At 44.2% G+C, this 15,732-nt stretch overlaps 1 protein-coding gene across 2 annotated transcripts in view; it reads left to right on the plus strand.

Moving 5' to 3' along the window:
* TRNAU1AP (tRNA selenocysteine 1 associated protein 1) overlaps nt 1–12,151 on the plus strand; it is a 296,944-nt gene extending 284,793 nt beyond the window's left edge. The window contains exons 8-10 of one of the 2 annotated variants that reach the window (XR_015308501.1): nt 1,826–1,859; nt 7,960–10,479; nt 10,555–12,151. Coding sequence is in view for 1 of the 2 variants with exons in the window: in XM_086957540.1 (XP_086813666.1) it covers nt 1,826–1,859; nt 7,960–8,096 (171 nt within the window). In the remaining variant the exon portion in view is untranslated. Of the gene's footprint in view, nt 1–1,825; nt 1,860–7,959 lie in introns of both variants that reach the window. The other variant, XM_086957540.1, reaches the window with a different exon arrangement.
* The last annotated feature ends 3,581 nt before the right edge of the window (nt 12,152–15,732 follow it).

Genomic DNA, 15,732 nt, shown 5'->3' on the forward strand with positions numbered 1-15,732 from the left:
ACTCGATGACGCTCATCCTGGTTGCTCCAACGTGGGCACGCCAACCATGGTACACCACGTTTCTAGAACTATCCGTGGTACCGCATCAAAGGCTGCACCTCACACCCCGGCTTTTGATGCAGAGCCATGGCGACATTCAGCACCCAGACCCGCAACAGCTCAACCTGGCTATCTGGCTCCTGAGTTCTTAGAATTTGGCTACCTCAATTTGCCTCCAGACTGTATGGATATTATAAGGGAGGCAAGAAAGCCCACCACCAGAGCATGCTATGCGGCGAAATGGAAGCGGTTTGTGATTTATTATGCTGACCACAACATCAACCCGCTAGACGCGTCTACTCAAAACATCATTTGTTATCTGTTACATCTATACACATGCAATCTGGCCTATGCTTCCATTCGTATACATTTGTCCGCAATAGCAGCTTATCTACAAATCAGGCAGCATCTCTCCCTTTTCAGAGTGCCTGCCATTAAAGCTTTTCTGGAGGGACTCAAACAAGTCGTTCCTCCCCATACCCCGCCAGCTCCTGAATGGAACCTAAATGTGGTCCTCACCAGACTGATGGGTCCACCTTTTGAGCCTCTACATTCCTGCGAGATTCAGTTCTTGACTTGGAAAGTGGCTTTCCTGATAGCGATTACATCACTGAGACGCGTTAGTGAGCTCCAGGCACTAACTATCCAAGAGCCATTTATACAAATTCATTCCAACAGGGTGGTGCTTCGCACTAACCCTAAATTTCTTCCTAAGGTAGTTTCACAGTTCCATATCAATCAGACTATTGAACTGCCCGTGTTCTTCCAAAATCCTGAATCAGTGGAGGAGAGGATGCTCCACACAGTAGACGTCAAGAGGGCTTTAATGTACTACATTGATAGGACCAAGGATTTTCGAAAAACTAAACAACTGTTTGTTGCCTTTTCGCCACGACACAAAGGCAACCCCATTTCCAAAGCAGGTATAGCCAGGTGGATCGTTAAGTGCATTCAAATCTGCTATGAAAAAGCCAAGCGCACTTTAACGGTCCCCCCACGGGCCCACTCCGCCCGGAAGTTGGGGGCCTCCATCGCTTTCCTTGGAAATATTCCTTTAGCAGACATATGTAGAGCAGCCACATGGTCTACCACACACACATTTACAAAACACTACTGTGTAGATGTGCACTCCAAACAGCAGGCAGCTGTAGGGCAGGCTGTTCTAAAAACACTTTTTCAGACTGCTGCAGCTGGCACAGGCGGCCACCGCTAATGGAGGGACTGCTATGTATTCTATGCACAGATATGAATTCAGCAGCCCACAGGCCTCGAACCGAATATGCTACTTACCAGTATGCATCTGTTCTTGGCATGTAGGGCTGCTGACATTCATATCGCCCGTCCTCCTCCCCGGCGCCTGTAGCGGCTGCAGCACTCCAATTTACTCTTAGCATGGTCATCACTCACGGTGTTACACTCCATCTTTGCCGCAATGGCTAAAAACAATCTGGGGATGGAGTCGATGCCCATGCGCACTGTAGTCCAGGGGAGGAGCCACCTATCTCGTGATACTTCGAAGACTCTTCCAGGACAACAATGTGCGATCATCCGGACCCAACACTAGGCGGCGATCTTGTCACAGATATGAATGTCAGCAGCCCTACATGCCAAGAACAGATGCATACTGGTAAGTAGCATATTCGTTATGTAGTTTGTTGTTTTCATCATCTGCCTCCTTGGTTGGTAACGGCTGTGAACTACATTTGTACAAAATACCCTGCGCAAGAATATTTGATGTGGTTTGTTTCTCCTAGATGACAAGGGAATTTTTTCTCTCTCTCCTCAGGTACCAGAGGAAGTTGCTGATGATGCGTTAGAAGGTGAGAATATGCATTTACTCTGTTACCTGAATGCTTGTAGTTCTGATGGGACATCTCATTTAGCAGTGCTTGGAGTATCATATGTTATTCTCAAAATGCAAACACATATTTACAAATTCTCCCTTTTTGCTAAATTTAGAAACCACAATACAAAGAGACTTTCAATATGCAGCTGCAAGGGGGTGTGCATACCACCATGAAACAATGCACAGTACTCTGTCTGAATTGGCCCTATCTTGAATGGTGTGGATCTTGTGCTACGTGTAGCCGTTTTGCCTCATTGAAGAAAGGAGTCCACAATTTTCAATCAATCAATCATAGGCATTTATAGAGCGCTCTACTTACCCGGAGGGTCTCAAGGCGCTAAATTTTTGATTTTGTGAGAGGATATGGTGTAATTTGAATGTTCAGTTTTCAAACTGAAAGTTTGCCCCTCCTGTACTCTAGGTTCAGTATCACAGTTTGTAATAACCCATAATGTACTTTGCTTTCTTCACAAACTTACCATTAATTGAGAATAATGTCAGCTTTGCCAAGGTCTTTCAGTGCAGGAATCTGTGGAAAATATTTCTAAAGCTCATAAATATACTAGAGTCTGCACTAATCTGCCCTCTGTTGCATACTCCTTGATTACTGTGGCAGTCCCTGTCAAAAAACAAAATACATGTCTTTGGTCCTCATTCCCATGGGCCCCATGGCAAGTAAAGTACAATCTTTTCTCCTCGATTATCCAGCAATAATTGTGTTGAAGGATGTGGATTTTCGGTGAGAGGTTCATTAAGGGGAGTGAATCAAAACCAGAGAGGATTGTGTCAGCTGCTGTCATGCGCACATTTTAGCATTTCCTTTGGTGTTCCCTGCAAAGGCAATGAAGAGACTGGTATAATTTAAGAAGAGGTCTGTTCGACCAGTTAGCTCATCAAAACTTCGAGATGACAAACACATTTGTCATTGTGTAACTCTAACTGTAAGAAGGCTACTGCTCCAGGTGTCAAAAGGAGAATGTTCTTGTAGCCAAGTGTCATGTTTCCAAAATTACTTTAAGATAACACTTCTTGTCATAACTTTGAAAGACATCGTTCTGGATTTTTTCTAAAAAGACTTGCCTACATTTTGCACATTAGTCTGTCAATGAAGCTGTGTCACAAAAGCAATAAGACATTTTATATCGCCGACAAGGGCAGCAACAATTTAGCAGCAATCTCTTTTGTCAAAACTTCCTGTAATTCTGAATTATTGCTAAATTGGCATTCTTCAGGGAAGGTGGATATCATCCTATTCCTTCCCTTACATATACACTTATCCTGAAACTAACAGTGTTATATATGGGTAACTGTGTGTTACAAGGATGTTTTTCACAGAAAAGTTCTGAGTGACATTAAGTAGACAACAAAAGCATAGCTTTAGTTGTCTATGATGGCACTAGAACCCTGAGGAGAAAAACAACACAGTAACCAACAGTTATCCATCTATAATTTTATGTTGGGTATAGACCCTAAAACTATCTGCCCATTCTTATTACTGCTATGCTGAGGCAACAAAATAATGAATAGCCATACATAATATGGTCTATCTTGTTCCAAATCAGTTCATAGCATGTGCATGTGGCTGTAGATACACATGCTCTGCCATCTAGCGTTGGGCTTGGACGTTTTCAGTTTTGTTTTTCTTCAAAGACGTTTTTCAAGGTATGACGTATAGTGACTCTTCTTTGTTTGCAATGTGCATGGAATCCCCAGAAAGGACGGGTCTTTAAGACCAATACTCGACCTCAGTCCCATCAGCAAGTACATCCTGCAAGAAAATTTCCACATGGTTACTCTGCAGGATGTCATCCCTCTACTGCAGTAAGGCAACTTCATGACTGCCCACGATCTGAAGGATGCCTCTTTCCACATACTCATCCATCCGCTCATCGCCGCTACCTAGATTTCCTGGTAAGTCGTCAATATTATCAATTCAAAGTGTTGCCATTTAGGGTCAACACAGCCCCCAGAGTATTCACAAAGTGCCTCGCTGTGGTAGCTGCCCATCTTCAAGGAGCAGTATTCATGTGTACCCCTACTTAGATGACGAAGAGTGCAAGCAAACAGCACGTCTCGCTCACACAGTGTCCCTCCTCCACATTCTGGGCTTAACTATACTAAGACCACTCATCAAGCCCCACAAATCCACCAGACAGCTCAGGTCGGACTAACTATTTCTGGCCAGCGTCCCCAGAATAAGAAGAGCTCGCACGGGCGGTCGCCGCTTTTCTTACAACGCCCCTAAACTCTGGAACAGCCTCCCCATTAGCATCCGCAAAGAAAACAATCTGCTCACATTCCGCAGAGTACTGAAAACCTGGCTGTTCCCTCAATAATCCCTCCACAGGAGTACTGTTAGGCTGTCACTTTAGCGCTGGGAAGCCCTGGGGTAGCTACGCGCTCTATAAATCCGCAATCAAATCAAATCAAATCAAACTATGAATACCATCAAGACCCACCTTGAACACCTTCAGATCCAACCTTTTCTAGAAGCCTTACTTAATACTGTCACCTGCAAGGCTTACCCCTGTCAAGCACAGGTGCAAGCATTCTAGCAGACACTGTTTCTTCATCAGCCAAATCATCAGTTGGCAGTCAAAACCTTTATGTGCCTTCTCGGAATGATGGCCTCATGAATTGCCATAGTTCCCCATGCCAGACTTCACATGTGTCCCCACCAACAGTGCTTGTCTGCACAGTATTTGTATACAGAGGGTCACTGAGAGGATCTAGTGTTGAGCCAGGCCAGCACCTATCGCTCTCTGCAGTGGGGAAACAGCAACAATCTGCTGAAGAACTGGCCATTCATAGACTGAGTTCCACAAGAGACCATTTATTTAAGAGTTGTTTAAAGTGCGGACATGACCCATCCGGATACCTGAGCACTGAACAAATCCCAGACAAGTTATACAAACAAAGTAAATGGCACACAGTTATAAGAAAGAACTGCAGGGCATCATTCTAGCAGGTTGAATCATGATCAGATATTATCAACATTAGAGTACTCCCGAATCATTCATCAGGGTTGTTAATAGAGAGATTTGTTAATCAAAAATCTTTACATTTCTATTTTGAAGGCGGTAGTCGTGGGGTTGGTTCTGATTGTGGGTGGTAGTGAGTTTTATATTCTCAGGGCTAGTGCAGAGAATGAACGGTTGTATGTTTTCTTTTTGTTGATGTTCAGGATATTGTCTGCTAATTTCTTCATTTACAGAAATCAGGTCGAGTTTACACTTCCATACACTTTCACTAAGCTGCTATTGCAGCCTACATGCAGAACAGTGACACTTTTCTTTATTCAAAAACACTGTCATTAAAGCTTTCACTAAAGTACTCATACGGGTTTTTCACTGAGACCTTCCTTCCCTCTTCCCCCCCACCCCCACACACATCTGGAACATTAACATTGTCATTAACAGACTTATGGGCCCTTTCTTTTGAACTCCATCCTTTGTGCTCTTTACAATTCTTTTCTTGGAAGGTTGCTTTCCTTGTCACTGTCGCCTCCGTAAGGGGCGTTAGCTAATTGCAGGCCTGGAAGAATTTGTCTTTCAAGGTCATTACAACAATATTATCCATAGACCCAATCTCAAATTCCTTCCCAAGTTGGTACCCCCCGTCCATCTCAACCAAACCTTTGAGCTCCCGGTCTTTTTCCCTCCGCCAGACTCAGTAGCAGAGGGCACTTCACACTCTTTTTATGAAATGTGCCCTCATGGATTACATCAATAGGACCTTGGTTGTTGCAGATGTACGTTTTTCACTTATATTCTTTGTATATAACTTCTTGCATGATCACAGCGATTTCCAATCTTTCACTCCATCTTTACGCTCGCCCGCTGTGCGGAAAACATGGAGCGGGTGCCCATTTGCATTACAAACTAAGCAGGGGAGTCACTATACCTTTTGACTCAATAGACTTCCTCAAAGAAAACGAGTAGCAAACGTCCGCGCATTACACTAGATTGCAGGAGTAAGCAGCGGATGTAGATCTATGGCACTACACATGACAAACAGATGCTTACAGGGTAAGTAGCATAAATATGGTCCTTAACCAACATCCAACTTCTGCAGCTGTGCATTGTGCTTTCAGTCAAAGCAGACAAAGAGCACTCCGCTGACCAGCCTTGAGAGAGCTGTTAGCCTGGCCTTGAAGTCCTTTATGACATAAGGTAACAAGGTTTGTTATCAACTGTGGCTTCATCATAGTAGTGAATTACCAGATTCAGAAAGTGGGGTAAAATATTAAGGCTTCCAATGATGGTCATGCATAACAACAGAAATAATAACTAGTGGTCTCTCACATTCAGGATTCTTACCCCAGCCCTTAATGCCATTGGAGGCAGTGTATTAGGTGTCACTCATCCATTCTTTATCAGAGCCTTTTTCACTTCTTACTTTCAACTTGAACCTGACCCCTTCCCCTTGTCCATGAGTTAGTGCATTGGGTGATTGGGTGTCTAAGGAGGTGGAAGCAGTACGCTTTAACCAAAAAAGTATTTCACCTAAGACCACGGGAGTGGTCTTTTGCAAAACCAGAGGGGCAGAGGATAGAGGGGTGCGTCACCCCAAATGGGTACAGTAACTCTGCGTGTCAAGTGCACGGAAGGAACAAATTCCTTTTTTTAAATGTATATAACCCTCACACACTCTAGTAATGTCATGCTTCATCATTGGGTTCACCCAACTCCTAAAGGTCAGGGGGGGCTCAACCGTATTCCAGGGAGACCAGGAGGCCGCTTAACTAGAGATTAAAAATCCCTCACCTTCTCCAAGCTATCACTTTATTAGCGGAGAAGATGGGGAATGTAAAAACAATATCAAGCGGGTAGTGTGGACTGTTATGGTCCTATGACTCTTAATTAATCAGACATGTTTCAACCCTACTGTAAGGCATGAAATGTCCTGGGCTTTCATCAGGGTTATGAAGTGGTACCTCCCTGGGTTAGTGGTAACCTTAATAAGTGACTCATTTGTGCCAAAAAGCTGAAATTGGGCAATGATCATACTTGCCCACATGTGGCCTTCGTGAAGATTCGCCTAGAACAAGAGCATATCGTTACCCATAATACAGAGTGCGTACATTCTGGATGCTCATTTTTGCGCAACTATTGCGCAGAACAAACAACGTATTTAAGCAAACGGTATCACTAGCATCATGCATCTTCCACTGCATGCCTATCATATAGTGTTTAAGTGACACTACTTATACTCACTGCCTCTCCGTGCTTCTGTGCAAATTACCTTGCGTAAAAGTGGTAGGGACGTCTATTACGTGGTCCCTTTCTTCATCTTCACCAATCATCCACATTCATTGTGAACTTGCGTAAAACACATGTTTTTTCTTTTGGGATCACACATTAGTTATCCTTATAATATATCATATAGAAGCAGCACACCTGGGATGGACAAGGATTTATATTTCCTAATGTATGTTCATAATGAAATACATTAAATGAAAAATAATTTATATAGTGCACTAATACCCAAGGGCGTCCTCAAAAAACGAAAGAATTAAGCCAACTCTGGGCCTCACAAAATTACAGAAAAGCAACAGGAGGGGTTTAAAATTCTATTATTGCAATCTGCCCAACTCTACAGGTAAGTGGCCTGATAGTTGGTCGTGACATAGATAGTTTGTGCTACAGAAACATTCTGCTCTCATTGTTCTTGATGAAAATTATGACTGCTTTGAGTGCTTCATTAGACCCATTCTCAAAAGATTCCAGAAAATGTGTTGAGGGGTGAAAACAAATGTGTTTGCCATGCCACCTGCCCTAGTTGTAACTCAGGCTGGAGCCCGAGTGCAGGGTTACATACAGCTGTTCACTGTTTAGAAAGCATCTACATTAGAAGGCTTAATGAAACATTGTTTTTCCTTTTTTCTGCACCTGAAGAAGTGACCTGATGTGATCGCTCTAGCTAGCAAGAGATTTTATTTTTTAGCCAGTCAATATACCTACTTATTGTTTCTCGTTATACAAATGCTATGAAGCCTGGTTAACATTAACATTGTGCATGCTAGGCAACTCATAACCACAACTTTTAAAGGCTTATTATCTTTTTTATTGTAGATCCAAATCCACCTCTAGATGTGAATGAGGCCAACAAGCAGTTTATGGAGCAGAGTGAGGAGCTATATGATGCATTAATGAACTGTCACTGGCAACCATTAGACACAGTCACCTCCGAAATCCCTGCTGGAATTTAACTAGACTCTGAAACAGTCTCTTACTGCCCCAAGGAACTTCAGAAGGGCCCCCAGAACCAAGAAGAACCGGCAAACTAATATTTAAGACTGAGATATGGATTCAGTATTTATGGTGTTGTGTTTCTTCTTTCTTTGTTGCATTGCAAAATGGCAGTTGTGATTCTTTTTACGGATTTCACTTGCAGTTCTCTCCAGCTTTATCTGCTGTTGGTAGATAGACTACCTGGCATTGGGAATTCAGAACGCCGTGTGGAGGACTGAATTTGATTTATCAGTTGCAGTAGATACAAGGGCATGTATGCTGCACTGCTTCCTGACTAGGCCTCTATCATGATCATTTAACTGTGGTTCCTCCCAGACTAGGAACTCGATCTGTGTTCCCTGTTGGTCTCTTGAAAAGTTGCAACAACTCCAGCAAGGGGAAGGTTACTCTTGATGTTTAATTACTGTCATCAAAGCCATTCCTGGATTTTCATCTCCCTGATAAGAAAGGGGTTCGATTCACAAAGGTGGACTGATGAATGGTGATCTGTTATTAGTTATCTTGGGACTTGTAAAGAAGATAAAACTTGGTCTATTAGGCGTTGAACTATTTTTGAGAGCATCAACTGAGTGGATGCTCTTTGAGAAGGGAAGATATGGATGCGTACAAGGCATCAATACCAAGGAACTAGTTCTCATCAAAGAAGAGGAGCTGAATTAATGCTGATGACCACCTCTGAGTGCCGCTAGAGTACCAGCATAAGTCTGTGGTGGTTTTGCGTATACAGCACTAAGATGCCGGTAGTGTGTGATTCAGAGAATCTGCCAGCTATGTAGCAATTCTGAAAATCCATACAAATGTTTGTTTTTCAGGGTCTTTTTTCAGCCAGTGACCACTGCTGGCTTTGTTTTGAGGGTTTCATTGTTGAAAGGGTTTGGTAATGATCTCCATGAGTTGGCCTATGCTTTGGAAATGGAGTTTGTTGTCTTTAAACTTAAATGTATAGCATATGTTCACAACTCTTCATGTAGATGTTTCCATCCAGGAATTTTGTCAGTTGACCGAGGAACCATAATTGATGCCCCTCCCCACACTGTTGTGGTGCAAACCTGATTGGTATAAACAGGCGTTTGCTGTCCACCCTAGAAGCCTGGTAGGTGGGTCTGTGCAGTGCAGATAACCGGTGACCTCAAGCAATGCTTTTGTAGTGTTGACTTTCAGTACAGACTTTATTCTGGGAGTGACTACTAGACTTATTCCATTTCTTGTGACAGAGTCCACTCCATGGGCAATGACACACTCGCCTACCAGCTCTTGCCCGCAATGGTCTTTTCCCTTATTGTTTCATGGGCCTAAAGAGTATGCACTGATGAAGGCCCTTATAAACATTTTGGGACTGGTTGTAATTCACAGTACCATTAATGCTTCGAGAGACTGACATAAAGCTTTGGTCTAAATACCTATCAAGCTAATTTGTGAGTTTGCTTATAATTTGCAAGCTTATTTCTAATTTGCGAGCTTGCTTCTTTAGGATTTTTTATGGAAAGTTAGCATCAACATCTAAAACATGAGGAGAGCCTTCCATTTAGTTTCCATGGACATTATTACCTTGGAAACACGGTAGAGTGAGCACAAACTTTAATCACAAAATGCATAATTCTCATAACCATGGCTATCACTGCTGTTAAACACTGATGGGAATAATTTAGAGAGAATATTGCCCACCCGAAACGTTAGTTGTCCCCTTTACTGTCCCCTGAAAGCAAACCGTGTTTACCTGTATTGGACATAGTTTCACTTGAAAGTGTGTTTTTTTACATTGTTATATTTAAACTGTACATCTGATTTCCAGCTCTTCACTGTGTGTCTTCGGTATTTCTACGAGCTGGTAACCTCTGGAGGCATTTAAGAACCTGAGAGCACAACCTTGAAGGGGACACAATGTGTTCACTTTCTCACGTGTGCAAACTAGTGCAAATAATGACTTTACAGTAAAACAGAGTATATTTTATCTTTTTTGGTTTAAAGTTTAATTTCTGTAGTTTACCTACAGCCTTTGCTGTCGATCCTTTTTCAGAATGTAGTAGTAATGTAAATGGGAAATACTATTAATAAAGTAATGTAGGAAAGTGCCCCTTTTTGATATGGTGAGCCCCTCTTTTTTCCTGGTATCCGATGTAATTCTGACAGAAATGCACTGGGTTCCTGCTAACCAGGTCTCCAGTGCCTGATCTCTTTCCCTAAAACTGTACAATTGTTCCTCTAATTGGCAATACCTTTAGCGCCCCTTGTAAGTCCCTAGTAAATGGTGCCCCTGGTACCTAGGGCAATAAGACTAAAGAGTGTCCCTAAGGGCTGCAGCATGTATTGTACCCCAACAGTACCAACATGCCAACTGCAGCTGCAGGTTGCATGCAGTGGTGCAGAGAAAAGTGAAGACAGGCATGGCACACCTCTTGTGTGCCATGCCTGCAGACCCTGCAGCAGTATATGTAAACCACCCCTTCTGCAGGCCTTACAGCCCCAAGACAGGGTGCACTATACTACATGTGTGGACATATCGCATGAGCAGATATGCCCTTGTGGAGTCAAAGTCGATTCTTAGATATTACAAGTGTACAGGGAGGCTTTTTTGAGTATATGTGCTGGACACTTCTGTTTCTGAGTTCCCAAGCTACATGATGGCTTCACTGAAACTAGAGATGTTTGGTATCAAAAATCTCATATTGATAAGCCCACACTGATTCCAGTGGTGGATTTATTAATACATACACCCAGAGGGCACCTTAAAGGTGCCCCCTGAAAACCTACCGACTGTGTACTGGCTAACTGGTGCAGATCATCCTGCCAGGTTTCGGCCCCCTCTGCGTTTGAGAGACCCTGCTCTCTGCGGGCAGAAACAGATCCTGGAAGAGGTCATATGGAGGGTGTGGATACCCTACAGGTAAGTAGACCATTGACTACTACCTGCCACTCCCTGGAACACCCCTAAATTGAGTTTTTAGGTGGCACCCCTGACACCAAGAACTGAGATTCAATGTATCAAGAAGAGGACACGGAAGCCGCAAGAAAGAGCGCAAGCTGGTGACTGCTGTGGGCTTTTGGCGCCAAACCCTGCCTGCACCAAATCTCAACAGTCGTGACCAGCGCCTCGTCCTGCAGCTGATCAGCTTCCAAGAACCATGGGAGACTGCCAGCATTCGCAAATCGCCAAATAATCTCTCTTGGAGTAAAGAAGCTTCTTTGCTGCAGTCTGCAGGCACCGATAAGCAAAGTCCCCTTCACCGAGTTACGACTCACCGACCAGCCCAATACCGCAGCCCCCAGGAAGAGGAACCAGTGCTCATGAAGGTTAGATCTGTCCCCCCACCAAGTGAGGACACCTGGACCAACCAGAGCTGCACAGGACCAATACCCTGGGTACTGGACCCCTTGCAGCAAGCCAAGACTGTGAGAGTCCAATCCAGACTCCAGCGACACTGAAAAGCCGCCAAGGGACGCCAGCACTGCAGATACCCACTTCGAAAGTGGCACAGCTGTCCTGATTTCTCACCCTCAACTGGCGAGACCAGGACCCCAAGGCTCCAGGATGCACAGAACTCAGCCAAACTCTCTTTTATTTGCACACAAGGCCCCCAGCCTGGGTACTGATGAATAGACTATGCTCCCTTGTCCCCCGGACCCTTGAGACCCGAGCCACCCATTGGGAGCTCCCATACTTGTCCCCAAGTCCCCCTATGCAACCTGTTTTAGGTGGCTGTTCTTTTCTTTACTGGCATAGCGCGCACAGCTACCAATCGGACCAGCACCTCTGCATCTGGACGCCCCCCAGACAGGTAACGAGAAACGGCTGGTAGTACTTTGGACCGTGGCCCCATATGACCCTAAGAACCAAAGAAGACCCAGAGAAGCCGACCGTAAATACCTGTATTCTGTCTATGCCTTGTGCGTAAAGGCGCGTTTAAGTAGTTGCTTACTTAACTGCAAAATTCAATATTTTAAAAAGTGCTTAATTGCTTTTGAAGTCCTTGTTATCAAAATTTATATAAAACTTACAACTTATTTTTCTAAATTTGGTCTCGTATTTATTCTTGAGTGTGTGTCTCATTTATTACCTCTGTGTGTGTCAACAAATGATTAACAATACCCTCTGATAAGCCTAACTGCTCACCCACACTACCACAAAAGAAAGCATTTGGGATATAGATTGTGCCTTTGTAAACAAATTCGGGGTTGCCTGGCCTTTTTACATAGTGTACCTTGTTTTGGTCCACTATTTTAAGAGCCAGCTTCCCACATTAGTGGTTCAGCGGTGGGATACAAGACTTTGCATTTGCTGAAACTACTTGGTCAACGAGTGACTCCACAAAGTAAATCCACAATTGACATTAGTTACCATTGATTTTTGAATTTTTGTAAAACATTTTCTAAATTTTTAAAACTTGAACTGTTAGGAACTTGGTTAAGTTCCCAGTCCATTCGTATTAGATTTTTAATACTATCCTTGACAGTTGGGCTTTCCAAAAGTATAGTTGCTAGATTTATCCTAACTTTATAAAAAAGGTCCCAAATTATCTAAATGCCATGTCTGAGATAGAGGGTGGGACCTAGGCATACAACGTGTATCTCTACAAGAAACTTACGTTGACCCAACTTAAGGGCCTCAGCCCAGCATGGAACCTTGACATGGGGACTAGGCCTTCTAATACCCATGATAAGTCCTTGCCCGCCCCACTCCCACTGGCAGCACCTTTACTAGAAGTACTACTGCAGCTGAAGTCGAAGATGAGGTTTTTGAACTTCAGAAGCAGCTAGAAGGCTAGCTTTAAAAACCAAAATCTTAGCCATAGAAAAAGCGAGAGCAGAGATAGACCATGGACCTATCTTTGGAGGCAGCTAAATTATAAATAAAGAGAAAGATGACTCTTTTGACCCTAAAATCCCCAAAGGGATTGTCGCCAAATATCTTAGAAGGTGATGATATCACCAAATAGTTTACAGCCTTTGAGAGGGCTTGTAAAATGAAGAAACAGCCAGAAGTATTGGGGCTCTCTACTCTGGGAGCTGTTTTTGGAAAGTGTAGGGATAGAATCCTGACACTGAATGAGGCAGATGCGGAGTCCTATGACCTCATGAAAGACACCTTGATTGAGGGTGTTGGACTCACCACTGAGGAGTACAGAATCAGGTTCAGGAAAATTTGTAAAACCTCGAGTCAGATCTGGGTAAATTTGTTGACTCCTCAGTCAAAACACTAGATGGCTGGTTAAAAGTTAACATGGTGCAAGACTATGATGAATTTTATAATCTTATAATGAAAGAGCATCTGTTAAGTAACTTTGTGTTCGAGGCATGTGGGCTGCTGAATTCATATCTGTGCATAGATCGCCGCCTAGTGTTGGGTTCGGATGATTGCACATTGTTGTCCTGGAAGAGTCTTCGAAGTATCAAGAGATAGGTGGCTCCTCTCCTGGACTACAGTGCGCATGGGCATCCTCTCCATCCTTAGATTGTTTTTTTCCGCAATTGGGTTCGGATGCGATTTCCAACTCTGAGTTCGGAATCGATAAAAAACTTTTCTAAAAGGCCAAAAGGCCTTCGGGGCGTAGGTATTGTTATTGCGATCGCTACCGATAACTTTATTTCTGTAGTTTCTACTCGGAACGTTGAATCGGGCCGCGTGGCCTTTTCGACACCAAAGGGCCCATCGTCGATGGAACGAAGTCCATTCAAAAGATGCCCAACTGTAACTCGAAATTTCCACACATAGATAAACACCCTGTGTGTAACAAGTGTTTATCTCCAGAACACAATGAAGCCGACTGCTTAGCTTGTGCGCAGTTTCGATCTAAGAAGACACTTCGGCTTCGAAGAGCAGCAAGGCAGACGATGCAGAAGCCAGCGCCTGAGCCGGAGAACATCTTTGAAGACGACGAAGAAGTCGTCGAAGCTGAGGACTCAGACCAACAGTCGGAGCAGGGGTCGGAACATGACTCCAGCTACTACGTCGACGAAGAAGACGACATCGTCGAGGTAGGGAACGACGATCCAGGCGTAGGAGCCGTCGAGGACGACTCCGGCGAGGACACGGGGCCAACCGTGAGTACGGAGCCCAATACTGTTACTGATACGCTTCCAGAGGCTCAGGTCGAGGCATCGCCGGAAGGCCTTAGCCAAGATCCTAACATCGATTCTATAGCCCCGCAATTCAGCCCGGCTAAGAATAAAAGACAAGAGCCATCACTGCAACATTACCATTCATTGGTAATATCGAAACAGAAAGTGAAGGAAGCAAAACAGAAACCGAAACTGATAAACTTTAAAGTCTTCGGACCGAGGGGTGCGGATCCATCGGCGCCGACCAAAAACAAAATGGCCGTCGACCCGGCTGGGTCGCATATGAGGGTTGTCGAGCGAGAGCAAGTACACCCAGAGACATGCCTAAGCTGAAGGCCGTCGAACCAACAAGATCAATGTCGACGCCAGGCAACATAAAGAAAATAGTTGTCGAACCGAAGCAGAAAGTCGACAAGCCGAAGACAGTGCAAACAAAGACACTCGATCCGAAGGCAAGGATCGAGGCGACAGGGTCCGTCGAGCCGAGGCAACAAATCATCGCTCTGAAGCAGCAGGCTTCGAAGACGACACAAGGCCAAAAAGTGATTATCGAACCAAAGAAAACGGTCGGATCGATAACAATTTCGGCACCGAAGAGGTTCATCCAGCCGAAAAAGGCTGCTGAGGCGCAAAAGTCCCTCGGACCGATAAAATTTGGACTTCCAACGCGCATGAGGCAAAAAACGGTCAAACCAACAAAGGAAATCGACCCGACGCCAACAAAGAAGGCAATAGCGGGGAAAAGAGCTCAAGCACATGAAGAGCAAGAGCCCTCGACAGAAGAACAATAAAAGCTGTACGTCGACCCCGATACTGGCAGAGTTACCCTATTAAAAAGGAAAATCAGACCAGACACTTACGCTGAAACCTATAAAATACCACTAAAGAAGAAAAGAGACTCTTCTACATCTCCTACTCTCTTTGAGCCTATCAGACCACATGTGCAAGAGTCTAATACATATTCTCCCACACACACAGATGAGGATGTGGAATATGAGAATAATGAACTTTATAATTATCCTGTGGACAATGAGCAGGACAACCAAACTCAACAATGGTCTGACCCTGTAGATCCTGTAGACTCTCAGCCCATGCAAGACAATACTGCATACCCTGTAAAAACTTCGCCTACAGAGGACACAGCTGCTTTCAATGCATTGCTAGAAAGAGCAGCATACAACCACCACGTGGAAATGCATGCAGACCCAATTGAGGAAGACTTCCTTTTTGATACTTTCAACACCTCTGAAAGATCAGTGAAAACATTGCCAGTGTTAAAGGTGGTGCTTAAACACGCAGGGTACATATTTAAGGAAACAACCAGGGCACGAGTCATTAACCCCAGGATAGATAAGAAATATAGGCCAGCACCAGTGGACCCTACCTACATTAAGGGACAGCAACCTTTAGACTCTTTGGTAGTATCCAATGCACGCAAACATGCAAATTCGCAGACTACTGGCTAGGCTCCACCTCCAGACAAGGAGTCTAAGATTCTGGAGGCCTCGGGCAAAAGGGTTGCTGCTCAAGCAGCTA

The sequence above is a fragment of the Lissotriton vulgaris genome, chromosome 2_1 (assembly GCF_964263255.1).
Source record: "Lissotriton vulgaris chromosome 2_1, aLisVul1.2, whole genome shotgun sequence".
NCBI classification, from domain to species: Eukaryota; Metazoa; Chordata; class Amphibia; order Caudata; family Salamandridae; genus Lissotriton; species Lissotriton vulgaris.